At 40.2% G+C, this 24112-nt stretch overlaps 1 protein-coding gene across 1 annotated transcript in view; it reads left to right on the top strand.

Moving 5' to 3' along the window:
- Window positions 1-23089, top strand: part of LOC131250776 (vesicle-associated membrane protein 722-like) — a 72618-nt gene extending 49529 nt beyond the window's left edge. Inside the window, exons 4-5 of the mRNA XM_058251087.1 lie at window positions 22122-22184; window positions 22721-23089. Of these exons, the coding sequence (XP_058107070.1) occupies window positions 22122-22184; window positions 22721-22870 (213 nt within the window). The 3' untranslated portion in view covers window positions 22871-23089. The remainder of the gene's footprint in view (window positions 1-22121; window positions 22185-22720) is intronic.
- Window positions 23090-24112: the final 1023 nt, after the last annotated feature.

Below are 24112 nucleotides of genomic sequence, written 5' to 3'. Positions count from 1 at the left end.
GAATAAATCAAACATAAAACTAGATCCTAAAACATATATGTCCTCTGATGAAAAATGGTCCATGATCAACGGCCCGATCATGTACTCCATGTGAGCCAACGGTCCGATCGTTGCGTCCCTCAAATCCAACAGTGCAAATCACTCCCTAAAACCCATGTGAATTTTCCCAGTGTGGGGTCTTCTAGATGCTCGTACATGCACTATGGGGTGATGCATGACCAATGCCTGAACCAAGTATTATGGGAGATAAAGTAGCAAAATTAAGGTATGTTTCGACAAGAAGTGAAAGGTGTTTGATTTGGGGGACTATCTTATTCGATAGTAACAAAGAAAAGATAGGGAGAATAGTCATCGAAATGTATTTCATCTATTTCTGAATTCATTTACATCCTTTCATCCCTTGATTCTAAGATAAAGTATATAAAATACAAATATTAAATAAGTTCAGATATCAATTCTGGCAGCATTCCGGCTTGTGATGTATTCATCTCAGCAAGAGAAATGTTGTGCGGCTTTGAACATCTTTCATCTTTTCCTTCAATTCATCAAGAATAGAAGTCTTCCTTATGCTTAAGAACACTAAATTGTAGAAAATGCTTGTGCACTTGAAGGAATTCGGGAATTTCGACTACATATATGCCCTTTTGTATCAATCCCTGCGCGTGGTCCAGCGCAATGAATAAAATCCATTTCCTTCATTCTTCATCTTCTTCTCCTTCTTCAAAATACCTTCAGAGGTCTTCTTCTTCTCGGGAGCTCTGATCTTTCTTCTTGTGTGCAAATGAGAGGGGGAGTGGGGTATTTATAGGCCTCCACACGTGCGAACCCTTGGTCTTTGTGCCATGGGGCCCACTTCGCACAACATTTCATCGTTCTAATCTTTCATGATCAAACTGATGTTGCGCGGTCCCGCGCAACCAACATCCTTTGCGCGGGTGCGCGTAACACAACTTGTTCCAGTAATTTTCATCAACTTGATCTCCATCATAGCATCTTGATCTTTATTATTTTCTTCAACTCGACCTGCAATTCTTTTATTTTCATTTCTTGTGCTATTTCCATTCCTGTAATGAGAGCTTTGTATTCGACCTCATTGTTGGTACATGCTGCACCTAGTGTGAAGGAATATGGCAGCAAATCGCCCTGAGGGCTGTTGAATATCACTCCAGCACCTGTTCCAGAAGTTCGAGAGGCACCATCGAAGTACATTTGCCATGAGTTTGGCGATTCAATCATCATTACCTGTTCATTGGAAAATCATCACTGATCGTTTCACAATTTGCTACAAGATGAGCCGCTAAGAAATCTGCTATTCCCTATCCTTTCATTGCTTTCGCCGGTTCGTATGTAATCGTGTATTCTGAAAGTAACAACATCCACTTGGCCAATCTTCCTGATAACATCGGCCTTGTCATTAGGAATTTTATGGGATCTGCTTGTGAAGTAAGAATTATATCGTGAGAAAGACAGTAATGCCTTAACTTTTGTACTGCAAATATTAATGCCAAACATACTTTCTCAATGAGTGAATAATTATATTCTGTGCCTATCAGAGTCCGACTTAGATAATAGAGCGCAATTTCTTTTCCCTGCTCATTCACTTGTGCTAACAGAGCACCCAGAGAGTTCTCAGCTGCGGAAATGTATAGAATGAGGGGTTTGCCTTTCACAGGAGCTGCTAATACTGAGGGTTGCTTCAATAACTCGTTGATAGAGTCGAATGCGTTTTGACACGACTGATCCCATACGAATTCCGTTCCCTTCTTCATTAAATGTGCGAACGACTGACATCTTTCGGCTAGGTTGGAGATAAAGCGACAGATATACACTAATTTTCCTTGCAAGCTCTTTAATTCTTTCAATGTTTTTGGCAGCGGCATATCCTAAATAGCTTTGATTTTGCCTGGGTCAATTTCGATTCCTCTGTGTCTGATGACGAAACCAAGGAATTTTCCTGACGACACGCCAAAGGCGCATTTAGCGGGATTCATCTTCGGTTGTTTCCTTCTAAGCCGACGAAAGACCGAAGTCAGATGTTCACGGTATTCTTCATGATTATTCGATCTGACTACCAAGTCATCAACATAGTACTCCACATGCTTGTGCATCATATCTTGAAATATATTCTGCATCGCTCTCTGATATGCCGCACCAGCATTCTTGAGGCCAAATGGCATAACTTTATAGCAATAGATCCCAAGAGAGGTTTTGAATGCTGTAGCCTCTTCATCTTCTGGAGCCATTCGTATTTGATTATATCTAGCATACTCATCCATGATGGACATAACAACGTACTTTGTTGTACTGTCGATCAACATCTTTGTTATTGGTAATGGAAAATCGTCTTTTGGACAAGCCTCATTCAAGTCTTTGAAATCAACACATACCCTGATTTGTCCACTTTTCTTTTTGACCAGGACAATATTTGATATCCATTTAGGATATTTGACCTCTCTAATGAAACCAACCTTGATCAGTTTGTTCACTTTTTCCTCTATTAGAGGTATTAAATCTGGATGGAATCGTCTCTGAGCCTGTTTGATTGGCTTCTTATCTTTAGAGATATTTAATTGATGCATTGCTATTGATGGTTCCAGACTCGGCATTTCTGCATGTCCAAGCGAACGCATCTTTATTTTCTCTCAAGAGTTTAATGTACTGATCGGCTTTTTGTTCGGGAAGGCTGGCACTTATAAACGTATTCTGCGACTCTTCTTCTGTGCCTAGATTTATCTCTCGCAAACTATCAATTGTCAGTTGCCCCCCGTCTTCTATTTGTTTCGGCGCTGTTTCCAGATGCCTGATTATTTCGAAATTTGTTTCTTTGCTGACTGCCAAATCTGCTGCGATCATATTTACTTGTGCGCCCGAGAAGGCGTTGCCCCCAATCCATGAAAATTTTCTCGTTTTTCTTCATTTACTCCAATCGGAATCTGAATACTTTTTCCATTGTTCAGTCCAGTCGGTTCTTCACAATTGAAGCCCATGTTCTTCATAATTTTTCTGCTGATGGGACTATATCTCTTCAGATCCTCAGATGTTAACCTTTCACAGCTTATTTTATTATTAGCCTTTTCTTCTGTTTTTGCTTCTGATGGTGTGTAGAACTCAATAGGCTTGGGATTCTTTAAGTTGGATTTGACATGAAACCTTTTTGGCATAGACGGGAATGATTTTTTCCTTTTGGCATAGGGCAACGCCACTATAGTTTGCTTGCAAAATTTCTAAAGGTTCGGGCGATAACAACATTAATGGAGGCTGTCCTGGTTGTCTCAAGTGTTTTGGCACGAAATAAAACTTCTTTTTCATGTTCACTTTCCTAAACAATTCTATTCTTATGACTTCATTTTCTATCATTTCTGTGTGACTGCTTCTTGCGGTCTTATTCTTATCATTTTTTCTTTTATCTTCTATTGCGAATCCATCGTAATAGGTTGCATCGGCGAAGGACTCTGCATTCGTATATGGTCTCGCATCGGCCATTACCTTGTACTGAATCCCATCTTTGCAGTATTTGAAGCATTAGTGTAAGGCGGACGGTATAATGCCATACTGATGCATCCACGGCCTACCCAAGAGGAGGTTATATGTTGTTACTACATTGATAACGTTACAAACAACATTTGTCATTAACTCTCCTATTTCCAGTGTTAGTGTGATCTTTCCCAGTGCGTGTTGTCTGTCTTGGTTAAAGCCCTGTATCATCATTCCATTAGGGCGTAAATGGGAGCAGCGATATCCGAGTTCATTCAACACTTTTAATGGCAATAGATTTACTGCAGACCCGTTATCTAGCATTATCCGCTTGAACTGTTTATCATGAATATAGCCCAGAATCATTAATGGTCTATTATGCTCTTTGTCGTAAATCAGGTCATCATCGGAGAAAGAAATAATGGACATGCAACTATTCTGTACTTCTAGTTCTGTATTTTCCGTTTCAACAAGTAATGCTTTTTTGATATCATTATCAGATAGAGCCTGAATTAGAGTTCGCTGGGAGTCTTCTGATAATCGCGGCGCATCGAACACGCTCAATCGAGTTGGTATGCCTTTCAAGTGATTCACCACATCACAAGTTACTTTCAACTTTATTCCTTATTCTTTTCTATCATCGTCGTGACATGTCCCGGATGTTTCTCCTTTTGTCATTTCAGTTCTCTGTTTTTGTGGAGGACTTGTTATCCTTTTACCTGATCTCAGCGTAATCACTGCTGCTTTACGCATATATCTCGGAGATCCAATGGTATTTACGTTGCAATTATCTTTCTTTCTGAGTTCTGTTTTCTTGTAAGTAACTTCTCGAGCAAATAATACATTCACTATTGCTTTTCTGCTTCTTTCTTTTATCCTTTCCCATCATGATTTTGCCTCTGTTTATCATCTTTTGCATTATGCTTTTTAACGTGAAACAATTTTCCGTGGGATGCCCCAACAGACGATGATAATGACAATAATTTCTTTCTCTCGTCTTTCCTACCTCTTCGGGACGCTTGGATGAAGGTAGTTCTATTGTTCCTGTAGTTAATAGTTGATTCATCATGGGGACTACATCTTCATTTTCGAACGCAAATCCCTCATGAGAATCGAGAGGTCTGGGCCTTTTATCATCGATTCTCCCTCTGTAGTGGCTTGATTCTTCTCTCTTTTCTGTTCTTCTTCTGTGATGAGGAATGTCATTCTTCTTTTCTCGATCAACAACATTCATCATCAGTCTGTTGTGTCCTCTTCCGCCCGTTTCGTTCTGAAATGCTGGCATTTTCCTGGTCATTAGTTCCAATGTATGGGCTTTTGTGGCTAGATCGCCAAAGGTTCTTATGTCGGCACTTGTAAGTCCAAATGCGATTCCCGTCTCCATGGAATTCAAGCACATCTTTACCTGCTCTCTTCGGGCAATTGCCTGCACGAAGCCCCCAAAGTCTTCCACCTATCAATGAATTTCTCCACGGGTTCATTTTCTCTGTCTCACGGAAACCAATTCCGTAATATTGACATTGCGATCTGACGAGAAGAAATTTGACATGAACACGTCTTGCATTTGCTCCCAGGTCCACATTGATTTCAGTGCCAAATTAGAATACCACCGAAATGCTTTACCTGTTAAAGAGAAGCCAAACATTCGCAAGCAGTATTGTGAAACAGTAGATAAATTACTCATTGTTGTGATAAAGTGCATGAGATGTTCTTCTGGAGATCCATCTCTATTGAACTTTTAAAAGTCAGGATGCTTGAAGTTGGCTGGGAATGGCACGTCCTCCACTTCCCTTGGATATGGCGTCTTGTAATGAAATCTCCCAATATGCTCACGTTCTCTCTTGGTCCTGACGACCTCTGTAACTACCTGCTGTACTTCGTCTTGTGTTATTGCTCTCGTTACAGGAGCGGATCCATGTGATCCTGCTCTAGGTGTTTGTGAGCCTTTGGGATATTGTTCATGTCCATTCATGGCAGCCATCATGGGAGGAGCCACGACTTGAGCAACATTGTGAGCAAGAGTGGCTAATGCCTCTCGGAGGCTCCGACATTCTTCTATCAGAGTTCTTTGCGCCTATGCCATCTCGGTCATATGCTTGTCAATAGTCGGTGGCGGACCTTGACTTGTTCCTGCCATGTATACAGCAGCTTCTCTACTCCCTGACAAAGCAGTTGCCGGGGTGGGATAAGAGTGCATCAGGGTGATAGGGCTTGATAAGGGAGGAGTCTCGCTGGTTTCTTTTACGCTTCCATAGGATTTGGTTGATTGCGATATGGTTTGCTGGGGCCTCATTTGCGGAGATGTGGAGGCTGATGAATTCTCTACAGGCGACTTGCCCTTTTCTTTTCTTGTCCATCTGACGTTTGCGGTAGGCAAGGCCGGGAAGTCCCGTGACTTGAGAGAACGAAGGGACTTTCCTGGGTACAACGTCGAAGGAGCAAGTGCAGGGTTCTTTCTGGCCGTGTTTCTTATCACTGGTTCTCTGATCTCTCGTGGTGGAGTTGTTCTGATTCTCAATCTTCGACGGGATACTACAATCCATTCATTACTGTTTTCTTGTGCCAACGACGAAACAGTTATGACCCCAGCAGTGACTCGGGACCTGTCATTTTTGGTTGATGTTGGTTGATTCTTTTGGCTTAGAGATTGATCGCCAGTATATTCCACCATGAATCTAGTCAATATGAAGTAAAAGATCATCTTGTTTGTAGCGGTTGCCATTGATTGCAGTTTGGATGCATGTGTTGTATTGTATTTTTGTCAGATTGTACAAAATAATATCAATCAGTATTGAGATAAGGGTATACTTTATCTTAGAGATAGAGGGGAGGATGTTCCCGTCGAGAGTCCCCATTTTGGCGTCTATATGACGCCAAACAATGATGAAGTTCTCTATATGATTTCTAAGTTAATATCGAATAAGATAACAAATTCCCCAACAGAGTCGCCATTTTGTTTCGACAAGAAATGAAAGGTATATGATTTAGGGGACTATCTTATTTGATAGTAACAAAGAAAAGATAGGGAGAACAGTCATCAAAATGTATTTCATTTATTTTTGAATTCATTTACATCCTTTCATCCCTTGATTCTAAGATAAAAGTATACAAAAGACAAATATTAAATAAGTTCAGATATCAATTCTGGCAGCATTCTGGCTTGCGACGTATTCATCTCAGCAAGAGAAATGTTGTGCGGCTTTGAACATCTTTCATCTTCTCCTTCAATTCATCTAGAATAGAAGCCTTATGCTTAAGAACACTGAATTATAGAAAATGCTTGTGCACTTGAAGGAATTCAGGAATTTGGACAACATATATGCCCTTTTGTATCAATCCTCGTACAACATGTGTTGCACGGTCTAGCGCAATGGATAGAATCCATTTCCTTCATTCTTCTTCTTCTTCTTCTCCTTCTTCAAAATACCTTCAGAGGTCTTCTTCTTCTCGGGAGCTCTGATCTTTCTTCTTGTGTGCAAATGAGAGGGGGAGGGGTATTTATATGCCTCCACACATGCGAACCCTCGGTCTTTGTGCCATGGGGCCCGGGTCGCACAACATTTCATTGTTCTAATCTTTCATGATCAAACTGATGTTGCGTGGACCCGCGCAACCATCATTAGTGTTGTGTGGTCCCGCGTAACCAACATCCTTTGCGTGGGTGCGCGCAACACAACTTGTTCTAGTAATTTTCTTCAACTTGATCTCCATCATAGCATCTTGATCTTTATTATTTTTGTCCCAACATGGTAATCAACAAAAGAACATAAAACCTACTATTATGATCATTGATGCCAAGTAAACCATAAGAATATCATGCATAATCCTAGCTTAGGTTACTGACATCGTAGCAAAAGATCATTAAATAAAGGAAATTAAGATCTAATGGATGTAGGGACATCCAATTAGCATAGGGTAAAGCCTATTTCAAAGTAAAAGACCTAATACTACCTACAGTAAAATTATGGTTAGGGAAATTGGGGAAATCTAGGATTTTTGGTTTATGGGATCAAATTGGACGAAGGGGCTAAAGGGTTTAGAGGTTAGAATATGGGAATTAGGGTTTTGGGTGGAAGGGGTGTGTAAGGATTTTGGGTGAATTGAAAATGGGAGAAGGGTTGATAGTTTGGAAAAATAAGAAAGTCAAGGATTTCTAGGTTTAGGGTAGGGTTTGGGACAATAGAGAAGATGGTTTTAATTCTATGGAGATGGGAAATCAAAAGGGCCAAGGTGTGGCTGTACGGCCAACTCGCAGGGTTCACACGTGTGGCTAGGTTGGATGGGTTTAGGTCTTTTAGGGTTTGAATTGTTGATGGGTATGAGAAAGTGAGGTTTAAAAGATGAAGATCTGAGATGAGAGAATCGAAGAACTTTGAAGAAAATACATTGATGGATAATGAAGGGGTGATGTTGTGGGGATTGATGGAGACCTCATATCTCCGTTGATGAAGATCATCCTTACACCAATCTCCCTTCCAAATCATATGGAAGTATCTTCAAATCTCATAAATACGGAAGAAGAAAAACAGAAGCCTCTTTTTTTTTTTCTCATAAAATCCAATGAGAGAGGTCACATGTCCCTCTTCTTTTATAGCTCCAAGAAGTTTCAAAATTCCAAAAATCACCGTCTAATGATCAAAACTAAATCCCAAAAGATGATAAAATCTAAAAAAAACTAATCTGGTGAACCACGATCAATGACCTGATCATATGATCCATGCGATCCAACGGCCTGATCGTCACGTCCCTCCAACCCAAAGGTCTAGATTACTCCATATAGCAACCCATATGCATCTTTCCAGTGTGGAGTCTTCCAGATGCTCGCACATGCACATGGGGTCTTCAACATGATCATGGGTAGTCACCTAGGCATAGGAAAATCGGTGCAGCCTGCCTCCTCTGATATGTATGCAAAGGTGCACGTGAAGTGATGTCCTCATCAACTCTCCTTGGCTGAGAAGAGTTCGCCTCTGGCGGACTAAAACTCCTGTAGTGCCCCAAATATTTGGATCTAAATGTTGTTGCTCGTCCCTTGTAATCCAAGTACTGTCTTAAATCGGCCTGTGCATCCACTTGACGAGGAATTTCTGAAATCTCCCATGGCGAGTGGAAACTGCTTCTGCATCTAGTATGTCTTTAATTTGTTCGCTTCGAGCAGGCAAGGAGGGTAAAGGTGGTAAAGGCTCGAATGATTGGTCAGGTAGGGGCCATGGGTTTGGGATTAGGTCATGGTCTATGGATGGATCAACAAGCAAAGTAGCAAGACCCTTGTATTTTACTAGATCTTCCACATTAAAAGTAGAGCTAATTTCCATGGTAGGTGGCCGGTTTGCTACATATGCATTAGAACCCTGTTTCTGCAGTATTTTGTATGGTCCTGTGCTATGCGCTTATATCTTTTTTTAATGGCCCTATGTGGGAACTGTTCAGGCCTTATACGAACCATGACATGATCTCCTACTTGGAATTCATGGAACCTGTGATGAAATCAGCAAACGCTTTATATTTTTCATTACTTATGTTAATTCGCTTCTTGATCTCACCATGCAACTCATGTATGCGACGTGCAAACTCATTTGTTGACTCAGATGGCATATGAGACACAAACATAGGTATGAGATCTATAGGTTTTCTAGGTTTGTAGCCATGCATATAACCTCAAATGGACTCATGCCTATGTACCTATTAATGAAACTGTTATATGCTAACTCAACTATAGGCAAAACGGAATCCCAAGTTCGGACATGATCACCCACAAGGCATCTAAACAGATTTCCAAGACTCCTATTGACAACCTCAATCTAACTGTCTGTTTGAGGGTGATAGGCAGATGAAAATTGAAGCCTTGTCCCCATCATGTGCCATAATGTTTTCCAAAAATAGCTCATAAAGCGTACATCACGATCAGACACTATGGTCTTAGGTAGACCATGTAAACGCACTACCTCTCCAAAGAAAAGCTTGGCCACATTGGAGGCATCTGACGTTTTTGTACACGGAATAAAATGGGCCATTTTGGAAAAACGGTCCATAACCACAAATACGAAATTGCATTTTTTAATAGTTTTCAATAAGCCCAACACGAAATCCATTCTAATGTCCTGCCACGGAGCATGGGGTACTAGCAAAGGCGTATAAAATCCTGTATTTTGCTACCTCTGCTTCGCCAGTTGACAAGTCCTGTACTGCCTAACAATCTTGGCTACATCTCGCTTGAGACTTGGCTAATAAAATATATTTTCTACAAGGGCAATGGTCTTATCCCTCCCCAAATGACCGGCTACCCCTCCTGCATGAAGTTCCCAAACTAGGAAATCACGGAGGGAGGTATGGGGAACGCAGAGTTTGTCACCTTTAAATTGGAACTCATCGATGATGACAGACCCGCGACTGTCGGTCAACTGACCATCTTGTAGTGACGCATACACCTCACCAAAGTTTGGGCATATAGGATACTCTTCTCTCAGTCAATCAAACCCAGTCACTTCCACTCTAATACTTTGGAGTAGCACCGCATGGCGACTAAGGGCATTAACAGGTTTGTTCTCGACCCCAATCTTATGTTTCAGGACAAAAGAATATTCCTGAAGAAATTAGACCCATTTGGCATGCCTAGGGTTTAGTTTCTTGTGGGAACTGAGGTAACGTAATGCCTTGTGGTCTGAGAACAAGACAAATTCTTGCGGTAACAAGTAATGTCGCCAATGGTGCAAGGATTAGACAATCGCATAGAACTCTGTCATAGGTGGAATACCGTTGCTATGCGTCATTCAACTTCTCACTAAAGTAAGCAACAGGGTGCCCTTCTTGACTAAGCACTCCACCTATACCTACCCCAGATGCATCACATGCAACCTCAAAGACTTTAGAAAAGTTTGGAAGGCGCATGACATGGTTTTCGCTCATCTTGCCCTTAATCTCTTTAATGCTTTAGAGGCAGCTTTAGTCCATACAAACTCCATTTTCTTGATGCAATCTGTGATGGGAGCCATGATGGAGCTAAATCCTCTGATGAACCGCCTATAAAAAGTTACTAATCCATGAAAGCTTCACACCTTGTGAATATTGTGCGGTTCAAGCCATTCAATTATGGCCCAGACTTTCTCGGGGTACGCTCTCATGCCCTCAGATGATACGATGAACCCTAAGAAGATGACGCTTTTTGACACAAATGTGCATTTCTTAAGGTTGGCGTATAACTTTTTAGTTCTGAGGATCCCACAAACTTGCCTTAGATGGTGGAGATGTTGTTCATTTGATGTGCTATAAATAAGAATGTCATCAAAATACACCACAAGGAACTTATCCATAAAGGGTCTCAACCTTGGGTCAGCACTCTCATAAATGTGCTCGGGCGTTAGTCAAGCTAAATGGCATGACTAGCCACTCGTATAGCCCATTATTCGTCTTGATGGCTGTCTTCCACTCATCTTTTGGGCATATAGTGATACCCGCTCTTGAGGTCAATCTTTGAAAAGATTGTGACACCTGCCATCATGTCGAACATATCATCAAGATGTGATATGGGAAACCGGTACTTGACCGTGATTTTGTTGATGGCTCGACTGTACACACACATTTGCCATGTGCCTTCTTTCTTGGGGGTGAGAAGCGCCGGCACGACACGGGCTCAAACTTTCCTGAATGAAACCCTTTCCGAGGAGCTCATCTACTTGCCTCTTCAACTCTGCATGCTCCGTAGGATTCATTTGATAATGAGGAAGGTTTGGTAGAGTTGACCCAGGGACAAGATCAATGGCATGCTGGATGTCCCTCATGGGTGGAAGCTCATCTGGTAAGTCTTCTAGAAATACATCGTGAAACTCATCCATAATCGGCCTCACCTCACGGGGTCCCTCTACACTAACTTCGGGTGTAACGTCTCTCGCCATTAAGGTGTACATCATCAAATCCACTGTAGTCTCTCTCTCGAACTCCTTGGCGTTGATAACATGGAGAGACGTAGTTTGAGATTTCCTCGTATCCCTTGGGTTACCCGACTTCCAATCAGTTTTCTTCTCCGCATTGTTTTCTGGTGGGAGAGGAACTAGAGATACTTTTTGCCTCGATGCATAAATGAATATACATTTGAGCAACCATATATCGTCACATCACGGTCAAATAGCCAAGGCCATCCCAAAATGATGTGACATAAGACGTTGCACCACAATGAATCTGAATAGGATCCAAAATTAACGGATACGAGATATTGCTGGGTAACATGCATGGAAGATGCATCCACCCACGACACTCTATAGGGTTGAGGGTGTGGTTTAGGCTTCAAACCCAAACGAGACAGTGCTAGTGGAAACCACATTGGTATAACTACCATTATCGACGATCACCTTGCAATTCTTCTCTCCACATTTTGCATAGGTGTAAAATATCATATTCCGATGTCAATCATCATTCTCCTTAGCATTGGTCAAGGCGCACTTGACTACTGCAATTGGTATGGTCTCTTCTTCTTCTGCTTCCTCATCACTAGCACCATTAATGTTGGGTTGATAAACTTCTTTTTCAAAATTACCCCGTTCATCTCCTTCCTCACCATTGTCAATCACTAGGGCTTTGTTCCTATCTTTTGAGGGACATTGATATGCAAAGTGACCAACTCCATGGCAATTGAAGCATCACGTTTGCTTACCTCCCTTAGAGCTAACATTTGCTATCCATTTTTCTTTGACATCTCTAGGGTTGGACTGAGACCCAATTTGGGGTCTAGACCAACTCCCCATGTTAGGCTTAGCCCCTTGATAGTAAGTCTTGACACTTGGATCCCGATAGTCATAATGCTTACCAATTGGTGCCTTGAGGTAGTGTTCAATGTCTTGCACCACTTGGTATATGTGCTCCAATGTGCCAACATCTCGAGAATAAAGTTCCCGTTGGATTTTAAATCGGAGGCTTATCTTAAATCTAGACAATGTAATCATCGGGTCCTCAATGTCACATCACATAATATACTCTTCGAACCTAGCGATGTAATCTGGTACAGTCATGGACCCCTGATGCAAAGCCTGCCACTAGTCTAGGAGCCTTTGGCAATAAGAAAGATGGAGTTATTATTAATTTTTTTTAAAGGACCTCTTTTATCTCGGCTTAGTGCGCAACTAGGGGTTCTCATTTCCTTTCAATTTTACGCTTCATGTTGGTCCAAAAAAGTTTGGCTTAGCCCATCAACTTCATCTTGACAATTCTCACTCGACGGGCATCAGACATATCATACCACTCAAAATAGTGGTCCATGTCTGCCAACCAATCAATGAATACTTTTGGGGTCCAAGCGACCGTCAAAACCGTGGGCCTTAACTTTCACACATTTCATGACTTGTGCATCTATATCATGATGGTCATAACATTCCTCACATGGTGGTGGCACTTGTGCTCGACCACGGCCAATGCCTTGGCCATGACCTTGCTCTCGCCTATCAATTTGATTTCCAGCCTGAGATTGAACGTCTTCCTCAGTGTCTGGGTTTGCCTGTAAAGAGGGCTTAAGTTGGTTGACGCGTGCATTGGTCGCCGTTAATTGAGTGGTAGTTCTATTGTGCGCTTCAATAATCGTCAGACGGTTATCAACAACATTAAGGGCTTCGGCAATTTGCTCTAAATTCATTATGGGTTGTAGACCAAAACCACGTCTCGAACGAGTGGGCATACACAAGGAAACTCTAAAAGAAAACCCTAGATGTGAGTGACTCTAACCTAGATGCAACACAAAAATCTTATACTAAACCTATGTCTCTAATATGAAATTTGATGCAGGACCAATGCATGAACCAAGTATTTTGGGAGATCGAGTAGTAAACTTAAGGTAATCAACAAAAGAACATAAAGCTTGCCATTATGATCAATAATACCAAGTAGACTATAAGAATATCATGCATAATCCTAGCCTAGGTTACCAACATCATACCACAAGATCATTAAATAAAGGAAGCTAGGATCTAATGGATGTAGGGACATCCAATTAGCATAGGTAAAGCCTATTTCAAAGTAAAAGACCTAATACTACCTAGAGTAAAATTAAGGTTAGGGAAATTGGGAAAATCTAGGATTTAGGGTTTATGAGATCAAATTGGATGAAGGGGCTAAAGGGTTTAGAGTTTAGGATATGAGAATTAGGGTTTTGGGTAGGAAGAGGTGTAAGGATTTTGTTTGAATTGAAGAATGGGAGAGGTTAGGGTTGGTAATTTGGGAAAGTAGGAAAGTCAAGGATTTCTAGGTTTAGGGTAGGGTTTGGGACAATAGAGAAGATGGTTTTAATTCTAAGGTGATGAGAAACCAAAAGGGCCAAGGTGTGGCTGTACTGCTAACACGCAGCGTTCACACGTGTGGCTAGGTTGGATGAGTTGAGGTCTTTTAGGGTTGAATTGTTGATGGGTATGAGAAAGTGAGGTTTGGAAGAAGATAAAGATCTGAGATGAGAGAATCAAATAACTTTAAAGAAAATACATTGATGGATATGAATGGGTGATGTTGTGGGGATAGATGTAGACCTTGCACTTACGTCGATAAAGATTAGCCTCACACCCATCTCCCTTCCAATGGGAGAGGTCACACGCGATCTCGCACCTCCGTTGATGAAGATTATTCTCGCACCAATCTCCCTTCCAAATGAAGAAGTGGAGCGTTATAAAGCCCATTTAGCAGTAAAAGAATCTTACATGGACTTGCGGAGTAGGCATTCATGAAACCTTTACCGAAGTTGCCAAATTGAATTTGTGTGGATTACTTTCTCTAGCTACGAATATCTCTTGCCTCTTACGCAAGCTAGCTGTAAAAATGCATTTCCATGGGGATCTTCAAGAAGTGGACACGGCACCTTCATCTGAATTTCTTCCATCATCTAGAAGGGGTACCATGTGCAAGCTTCATATAAGTCTCTTTATAGCCTAAAGCAATTGCCATGGGCTTGGCTTGAACGGTTTAGCGATGCCATGGTGCTGTTTGGGTATTGTTGAAGCAATGAAGATCATGCTCTGTTCTTCAAGGGAGCTGCTGGTATCATTATTGTCATTGTTCACTTTGATTATATTATTGTTTCAAATGATGATATTGATGCAATTTAGTTACTGAATTCAATTATGAGTAAATAGTTTGATAAGTTCTTGACTCTCAGATACTTGGGCATTTAGATAGCTAGACTGCAGCAGGACATAATTATTTCTCAACGAAAGTATACTCTTGATCTTCTGAAAGACATTAGGCATTTGTAGCTCGACTAGTAGATATCCTATTGAACATAATCATCATCTCCAATTTAATATTGATGAGTTATTGCAATATATTTGACAATTACTCATCCTGATATCGCATATTTTGTCAGTGAGATGAGCTTATGCATGTGCTTAACACGGGCCACTTGGATGTTGTAAATCATATCTTGTAGTTTCTCAAAGGTCCCTTGGTGGCATGGTAATGAAAAAGGTTACGTTATGACTGTAAAGGTCGTTACGTAGTGGCAATGTGCACCCCCGTTTGCCGTTTTTGCATCTTCCTTTTGTTATCCTTATATGTAACAGGCCCTAATCCACCATATCATGCTCAACATGTGTTCGAGTCCAAAATCGTGAGTAGGTAACGACCTATAATGGTGTCATCAACTCATCATTATTTATATGCAGACTTGTAATCTTAATTATATTTTTATATTAGGCATTTGGAAGCCTAAGGGAATTTTACAAAAAACTACCCAATAAATATGGATTTTAAATTCTGGTACCTTTCTTATAAAGGTTTTCAAAATACTACCTCATCAATCAACGTAATTATCATTTCACTACCTTCCATTGCATTTGTTTAATGGCCGGTTGGGTGGACGTACAAGCAAATGAGTTGGCCACTCGGGTGGGTCCCACCGTGATGTTTGTGTAAAATCCACCTCGACCACTAGGTGTCACATCATGTTAGGCCAAGGTCCAAAAATCAACCCCATCCAAAAAAAATCCGTGAATCAGGTGGACCGAATGATTGGAAACAGTGTACAGGCAACGATGACCCTCCAAATCGTTTCCTTTGATTTGGCCCACCTGAATCACAAATGGGGCTGAGTTTTAGGCCTTAGGTGTAAATGTTGGTGTGACATCTAGTGGTTGGAGTGTATTTCATATAATCATAACGGTGGGCCCTATAAAAATCAAGGGTGGATGTCTCTGTCTCAACTGTCTTATTTCATGTGGCCCACTTGAATCACATGCCAACCTGAATTTTTTTTTTTTTTTGGTTTTGTGCCTAAACTAAGATTATGCATCTAATGATCCAAGTGGATTTTGCATTACACATTACGGTGGGCCTAGCCAAAAATTTTAAAAAAGCCTTGACGTCTTGTAAAAGAGAGATTATTTAGAAAAAATGGAATTGTGTGGGACATCGTCCTTGATTTTGACAGGACTCACCATCATGTTTATGTAAGATCCTCTCCGACCATTACATATTTAGTCTCATATTAGGCTCAAAGGCCAAAAATTAGGCTGACTTGTGATTTTGGTGGGCCACACCAAAGGAAATAGTTGGGAGAGAATTCAACCCTTGATTTTTACAGGGCCCACCATGATAATTATATGAAATCCACTCCAACCATTAGATTCCACACAAATGTATAGGTAGCTGGCTAAAAAAATCATTCCTGACCGAATCACGTGGGCCACACTAGTGGAAATAGCTTGGAGGGTGTTGCGTTATTGTACATTGTTTCCAATCACATGGCCACTTGAATCACAAGTGGTCGGGATGGATTTTACATAAATATCATTGTGGGGTTCGCTTGAGCCACCGACCTATTTGCTAGCACGTTGGTTGTGACAGAAGGTAGTGCAATGAGGGTTATATCGATTAATGAGGCAGCTTTTTGAAAACTTTTTTAAAAAAGGTACCAGAATGTAAAATTCTGTATTAATTAGGTAGGTTTTTTTTTTTTGTCAAATTCCCAAGCCTAAACATGGGAGTTTTATTGTTTTAGAGTCGGTCTTAAGTTAATAGAATCAAGTAACCCAAGATAAAATTCTTACTAAGGAATGGCCACCATCAAATACATGTTCAAGACAAGAAAATAATACATTTTGGATCCTTGAATTTTTAGTTTTTTTGTTGTTTTTTTATTTTTCCATTATCCTCACACACGTTATGACCCATACCCTAATTCTTCCTTTTTAAAAGAATTTTGACACTTACAAGGTTGTAATGGCCATTACGGCTGTTATGGCCGTATGTTACACACACAAACACACGTTATGGCCTGTATCGTAATTCTTCCTTTTTAAAAGAATTTTGACCGTTATGGAGTTGTAATGGCCGTAACGGCCGTTATGGCCGTATGTTACCGAATACCTTGCCTAGTAGAGGAATTGTCTGCTCCAAGCAGGGTGTCCCAAAACAGTTACGTATCAGCCGTAACGGCCAATACGTAACGGTAAAGGTGGTACCCGTTACGCAATACGGGGCCATATCGGCCGAGTCCCGTTTTTGTACACGTAACGGCTGTTACGGGCCTTGGAAAAAAAAGAAAAGAAAAAAAAAAAAAACCTTACCTTTTTCCTTTCTTTTCCTCTTCTTCTTCTCTTTCTTCTTCTTCTTCTTCTTCCTCTTCTTGGGCTGCTACGGCCCTGCTGCGACTGCGGCTGCGGCCTCCTCCTCCTCCTTCTTCTCTCTCTCTCTCTCTCTCTCTCTCTCTCTCTCTCTCTGTTCTTTCCCTCTTTCCCTCTTTTTTCTTCTCTTCTTTCCCTCTTTTTTCTTTTCGGTTTCCCTCTCTCCTTTTTTTTTTTTTTTTTTTGCAGGCGTAAGCTGCTGTAGGTACGTGTCACGCTGAGACGAGCGCTGACACTCCTCGAGCTCCGAGTTGTACGAACGGTTCAAAGGAGATCAAAGTTTTATGGGCTCCACAGTGATGTATTTATTATATCTACACCGTTCATCTATTTTTAAATATTATTTTAGAGCATTACCTAAAAAATGAATCGTATCCAAAGATCGTCTGGACCACACCAAAAATAGCAGCGAAGATGATGATTTTCACCGTTAAACAATTCGTTGGCCCACCGTAACATTTATTTTTCATCCAATCTGTTCATAAGGTCAAAAAGAATGGAATGAAGAGGAAAAACAAATTTCATATTGATCTAAAAGTTCTGTGATCCCAAAAAAGTTTTCAATGGTAGACATTCAATCCCCCACTGCTTTTTGCAGTGTGGTCCACTTGATAATTAGATCAGTATTATTTTTCGTGTCAAGCCTTAAGACGATCTTGTCAAATGAATGGACGGTTTAGATATAACACATTCATCATGGGTGGGGCCCAAAAAACTTTGACATGTGTGCTACACTTCACAATCCAAGTCCCGCCTAATTTGAGCCCTTAAAAAATTGTACGAAAGACATATATTAACTTAAAATTTACCAATTAAATTATAAACTGCAATTGCTAACTCACAATGCCAAAATCAAATTATTTGAATAGTTTTAATTGTTATTTTATGTACTCTTATTTTTTAAAATAGGGCCTTTTGATTTTTTTCATGATTCACTATCCAATAAATGTCCACTAATACATAAGTGGGATAATGACAATAAATTGCATGAATTTGAGGCTAATTTGGGGCATGGATTGGTCCTCCAAGTCAGCCCGAAATTGGCAACGCCATCTACTTGAATTTAATTTCATTTTTTTAAAGAACTACTGGGAGAAAGATATTAAATTGTTAAGTATATAAATTAGATATTTAGAAAATTAAATATATACATTTTATAGTCAAATTCAGGTTACCTGGTTCAAAAATTAATCAGACAGTCCGATACAGCTTCTCACCAAAGAGTGGACCGTTAAACCACCATAAACATTTTCCAATTTATAAATGAATGCATATTTGGAATGCTTAGAATATTCCGGATTTAATACATATATTTTTATATTTTTTTGGCAAATTTTTTTTTTACGCCATTACGCGCCATTACGCTGTTACGACCCCGTATCCGTATCGGTTTTGGAGGTCACCGTTACTCCAACCGATACCGATACTGGACACCTTGGCTCCAAGCATGAACGTACATGAGACATACATGTGGATTGTGCCAAATCTCTCACAGGTAGGGGTCTACCATAGGTTATTGCACTTCGATAGTTGGAAATTTAGTTACATGGAAGAGTAAAAACAACGAGTTATTGCTCGTTCTGGTACCAAAGCTGAATATTGGGCCATGGCACATGGGGTAGGTGATCTCCTTGGTTGAAGACATTATTAACTGAGCTGAGAATTCTTCTCTTCTAGTGACTCTTCATTGTGATAATTTCGCCGGTCCAACCCTGTTTACCACAAATATACCAAGTATATTGTAATTAATTGTCACTTCGTGAAAAGGTGTCTTCCCAAGTGGTTCATATAGGGCTTCATCTTGTGTTCTGGTCATCCTGAACCTGGCTAACCTAACCTGAGTTGGGTTAGGTTAGGTCAAGCATCAAGGTCCTCGAGTCGATTTAGGGTTGGAAAACTCCAACCCGATTTGGAATCGGGTTGTGTTTGGGTCAAACAAATTCGAGTTGGGTTAGGTCAGGTTGCAAATAATTACATGTATTTTGGTTGGGTGGGGTCAGTTCAGGGTTGAGTATGTAGAGTAATTTGGGTTGGGTTTCTTGTGTTGAAATTTTGAGTTGGATTAGGTTGTGGGTTGGGTCCTCTTGAGGTCGAATTAGGTTCAGATTGACCCTCAACCTTTGGAAGTATTATCTTGAGGATCTTCTAGCTAGTTTGCTCCATTTCGTTACATGAAAAAAGAATTTTATTCTTGGGTGCTAGCAAGGTATTCTATAATGGTAACGGTGGCCTTAACGTCCACCTTCGTTACCTTTACGTTATGGCCCTCATAATGGGCATGACGGTCTCTATCTCTTTCTTCTTCTTCTTCTTCTTCTTTCTTTCTTTCTTTATTTATTTATTTATTTTTATTTTTTAATTATTTAATTATTATTATTATTATTTTAATTGGAAAAAAAAAAAACCTGAAAATCCTATATTGGCCCTATAATGGACTGTTATGGGACCTTTATGGCCTTTATGGGGGCATAATGGGCCATTACACTTACAAGTCATTTTTTCCGTAATGGCCGTTACAACTCTGTAATGTGTATAGGTTGCCATCGTTACCTTCACGTAATGGCCATTACGGCACACCATGGGTGCTAGTGCACTCATGATTTAGGTGAAGCTTTCCTTTTTGGGCTTGAACCTTGCAGACAACACCGTTAAAGGTGACATTCCTCGGTATTTGCCTTCCAATCTCATCAAGAATGACACAGACCATTGTTGATCATGATTTTCAATGTTTGTCATAGGACCAGTCAATGGGATAGCAACTTCTACACCTTAGTTGCGCAAAGCATGGGGGAAGCAGGTTTTTAGATTCATGAGCAGGTAGGCAGCATCTGTTTCAAGCGTAAACACCAAGGATGCAGGAGCAGGAATGGGAGCATGAGTCCTAAAGTTGAAATTGTTGAAGGGTTGATGAGTTTTTGGGCCTTGTCAACATGGATGTGTATGAATTGGAGATGGTAGAATTAATGAAGCCCAACTGCAAATGGTTTGAGTGTGAGGTATTGGATCTTGTCGGTAGAATTATTGCATGATCAATAATGCCTGGAATGGTGTGTCTGGTTTTGGCTTCCAACTAGCTCGTAGGTAGCTATCAATCCTCGCTACATTCTAGGCAATCTGGAGGGAGATGATTCTTAGGACCAATGTTGTCAAAATTGTTATCATATTACAAATCGTAATTGGGGTTGAATTGTATCGAATCACAAATCATATTGTAAAATTTAAGAATTTTTAATTATTTTCTTAAAAAAATGAAAAATATAAATAAATCAGAAAAAAAAATAAAAAGTCATCAATCATCCTTTTCTCATCAATATGCACAAAGTAATTTCCATGTCATGATAGTGTTGAAGGACTCTTATCTTTACTTTGTTTTGTTTTGTTTTGTTTTTTGTTTTTTTTTGTAAGTAATTTTCCTTGGAAAACATACGAGGATTCTTTAATAATTTATGTTCTTGTTATCTTTCTTGAATGTAGAATCATGTTGGAAAAGAGGTACTTGATTCTATAGACCGACAAAAAAAGATTGATTTCCAACTATCATTCCACAATGCATATAAATCAGCATGATCGTAACCATCCATTAAAACATTCTTGATAAGTCATACATTGATTTGGTGTTTTCACCAGTCTAGAGGTAAGAAATCATTAAATAAAAAAGCTCCATGATTTAATGTTGAAGAGAATATATATCATTTAATCTCTTACATAGTACAAAGTAAAATAATTTATCTTTTCTAAATTATTCTTAAAGCCCCCATCAATTTAAAAACATAAATTGAAAGCCAAGGGAAGCTTAAAATAGAAGAGAACAGGTATAATTTGAATCGTAAATCGTAGGATTCATATAAAAAGGGATTCAAGGTGAGATTCAAATAGTTTTTGCTTAAGATTCAACTCAAATTGTAAATTGTAGGATTTTCACAACATCGCTTAGGACGTTTCGGGATTCGACATCTTCCCCTGCTCGGGTTACTGCTCTCATCTCTAGGTATGTTGTGGATTGGCTAGCTAGCCTCCCTCCCTTGGTTTAGGTGCCGCAGGGCTTCTCCTCCGATTTCTCTGTTGTTATGTTTTTTGGTTTTTTATGAGGGTGCATCCCCTGTTTCGAGTTGTATAGTTTTTTCTAGGGTTTTTTAGTTCTCTCCTTCTGTTGTTTGTGTTTTTTTGTCTTTTGTTTCTTCTTCCCTTGCTTGTTGTTTTGTCGTTGTTTTTTTCTTGCCCTTGGGCTTTTAATAATATTTTAATCTTAAAAAAAAAGGAGATGAAGCGTATGTTTTGAAGAATATGTAACATAAATATTTGATCGGAGTTCTTGTAGTCACTAAAGCACTAGGAAGCCAAAACAAGGGCCATGCAACTCAGGAAAGGAATACCAGAACTGCTAATGCACACAAATATTACTACTTTGAAGCAACCAGTGGAGACAGATCTCGTATGGCAAATGCTTTCTTGCACCATAGCACATTGATCAATCATTTTTGGACTCTGTATGATTGCCATCTATCTAATTCTTTCTTCTTTGAGACCTTTTTTTAAACCTGAGAATCTTCAAATCCTTCTGTTCCAAGTCAAAATGCATCAGAGAACAGAGAAGATCATCACTGTTGATTGAGAAATGCTAAGGCGATTCTCAAGGATTAAAATGGAACACATGTAAGGGATCTGGTTCACTTTTCAGGTGGGTCCATGAGCATGCCTTGCACAAAAATTGGATGGGTCCTCTCACCAGTTGGGCGATATTTGTGCTTTAATCATGGACCGTTGGTCATTCTTTTTTCTAACCATTCATTTTACTAAGCACGTGGCCTACTATGGATCAGCCTGATTTCTGGGCCAAGGCATTCCCACCTTTTCGCCCCACCTGATGAATTTCTAGGATCTCATACTCCACTGATTCCACTAATTGCCTCTTTTGCCTGTCCATGCACTAAATTGCCTAGGCATTCCTGTTGTTCATTAGTCACTTTTTATAAACTCTTGCAACCATTCCTCAAATGTTTGTTAGGTACAAAGTGCCTTTTCATTCATATTTAGAAGTTTATCACATGCACGCTACAGGTTCTTGATCGAGGGGAGAAAATTGAGCTTCTCGTAGACAAGACTGAGAACCTACGGTCACAGGTAAAATGCATTACCATCTTTAAAATATTGCAATTATCCCCTCTGGTTATTTCTTCATTAAATCCATAGTGAAAGACATTTAACAATGTTTAAGGGAAGTTTGACTGCTAGCATGCAGGCTTTGTGGAGATCCATTAAGTGCAAAATGAAAGAGCTTCATGGATCATGGTACATGTGTGACACCTGTCCAAGGTGGTCAGTACCATGGATTTTCTAGCCCAACCACATGGAGTCTCTGATCACTGGAATGAAAATGGACGATTAATTCATAAGTTGTGCATAAAATGAAGTCCATCCAATTCAGCAGGAAAATCACACTGCAGTCAGATGGCCAGATGGTCCATTCACAACTGCTGTTGTGCTATGGTCCATACAGGTATCGCCAACATATGATACCTGTATGCCTCATTTTCTATGAGATGAGTTCAATTGAACTTGTCTGAAGTGTGCTTCACTTTGCAATGGCATTTCTCAAAGGGAAAAGATTTAGGCAGAGGATTGCAAAATAGACTCACTTGTCCTTTGTTTGGTGCCAGGCACAAGACTTCAGAACACAGGGGACACAGATGCGGAGAAAGATGTGGTTACAAAATATGAAGATAAAGCTGATTGTCTTAGGGATTCTGATCGCCCTGATTCTCATCATAGTTCTGTCAGTTTGCCGTGGGTTCAACTGTGGGAAATAACTGTCTTTGATGGGCATTTTGGAACCAAGGGTGTGTGCATATATGCTTAGGGTGGTTAATATGGGCTTTTGTGATTGGAGGAAACCAGAAACATATAGATTTTACCAATGTGCTTTGCAATAGATGGTGGATTTAGCATATGATATGCAGAAAAAGAAAAAAAAATGTCGAATGGAGATTATTGCAAGTTTTATGCAAATGCATGAATCCTTGTTGAAAGCTTTTCGCCCACTGAGTGCACTGCTTTTTGTAGAAAAAAAGGGTCCTTGCGAATAATGTAGAAGGTTGGTGTGCACCAATCCTCTTTCTAGAATGGCAGGCAGGAATTTTGTCGATCAAAGGAAGCCAAAAGGCAAATGCCAAAGACCCAAATAGCCTCCTGACCAGGGCCATGGTCTTGACAATCAGTTTCTTCTGGCTGCCAGATTCTAGTTCTCAAATCCATGCAAAGGAAGCTTTAATTGACAACTCAGTGAAATTTTTTTGGAGTGGTTTGATCAAATAGTGAAGCGGTCGGGCTGCTCTGGCTATGAGCAGCCTCATCTGCGTTTATGAGAATGCTATCACCAACCAACCAGGCATTTGGCTTTTGTCGATCAAAGGAAGCCAAAAGCCAAATGCCAAAGACCCAAATAGCCTCCTGACCAGGGCCATGGTCTTGACAATCAGTGTCTTCTGGCTGCCAGATTCTAGTTCTCAAATCCATGCAAAGGAAGCTTTAATTGACAACTCAGTGAAAAATTTTGGAGTGGTTTGATCAAATAGTGAAGCAGTCGGGCTGGCTATGAGCAGCCTCATCTGCGTTTATGAGAATGCTATCACCAACCAACCAGGCATTTGGCTTTTGTCGATCAAAGGAAGCCAAAAGCCAAATGCCAAAGACCCAAATAGCCTCCTGACCAGGGCCATGGTCTTGAGAATCAGTTTCCTCTGGCTGCCAGATTCTAGTTCTCAAATCCATGCAAAGGAAGCTTTAATTGGCAACTCAGTGAAAAGTTTTTGGAGTGGTTTGATCAAATAGTGAAGCAGTCGAGCTGGCTATGAGCAGCCTCATCTGCGTTTGTGAGAATGCTATCACCAACCAGGCAGGCTCCGGAGCCCAAAATTCCCATATGCCCATTTCAACTCTTGGAACAACATTTAGAATACACAATTGGCATTCCAAAGGAACTGTAACATCTTAATTACTAAACAAGCTGATAAAGTACTGTTCTGCTGCTCAGATTTTGCAACATGAACCTT

Source organism: Magnolia sinica, chromosome 1 (genome assembly GCF_029962835.1).
Source record: "Magnolia sinica isolate HGM2019 chromosome 1, MsV1, whole genome shotgun sequence".
NCBI classification, from domain to species: Eukaryota; Viridiplantae; Streptophyta; class Magnoliopsida; order Magnoliales; family Magnoliaceae; genus Magnolia; species Magnolia sinica.
Note: the sequence above shows the minus strand (reverse complement) of the source record. Positions and strands in the feature narration are given on the sequence as shown.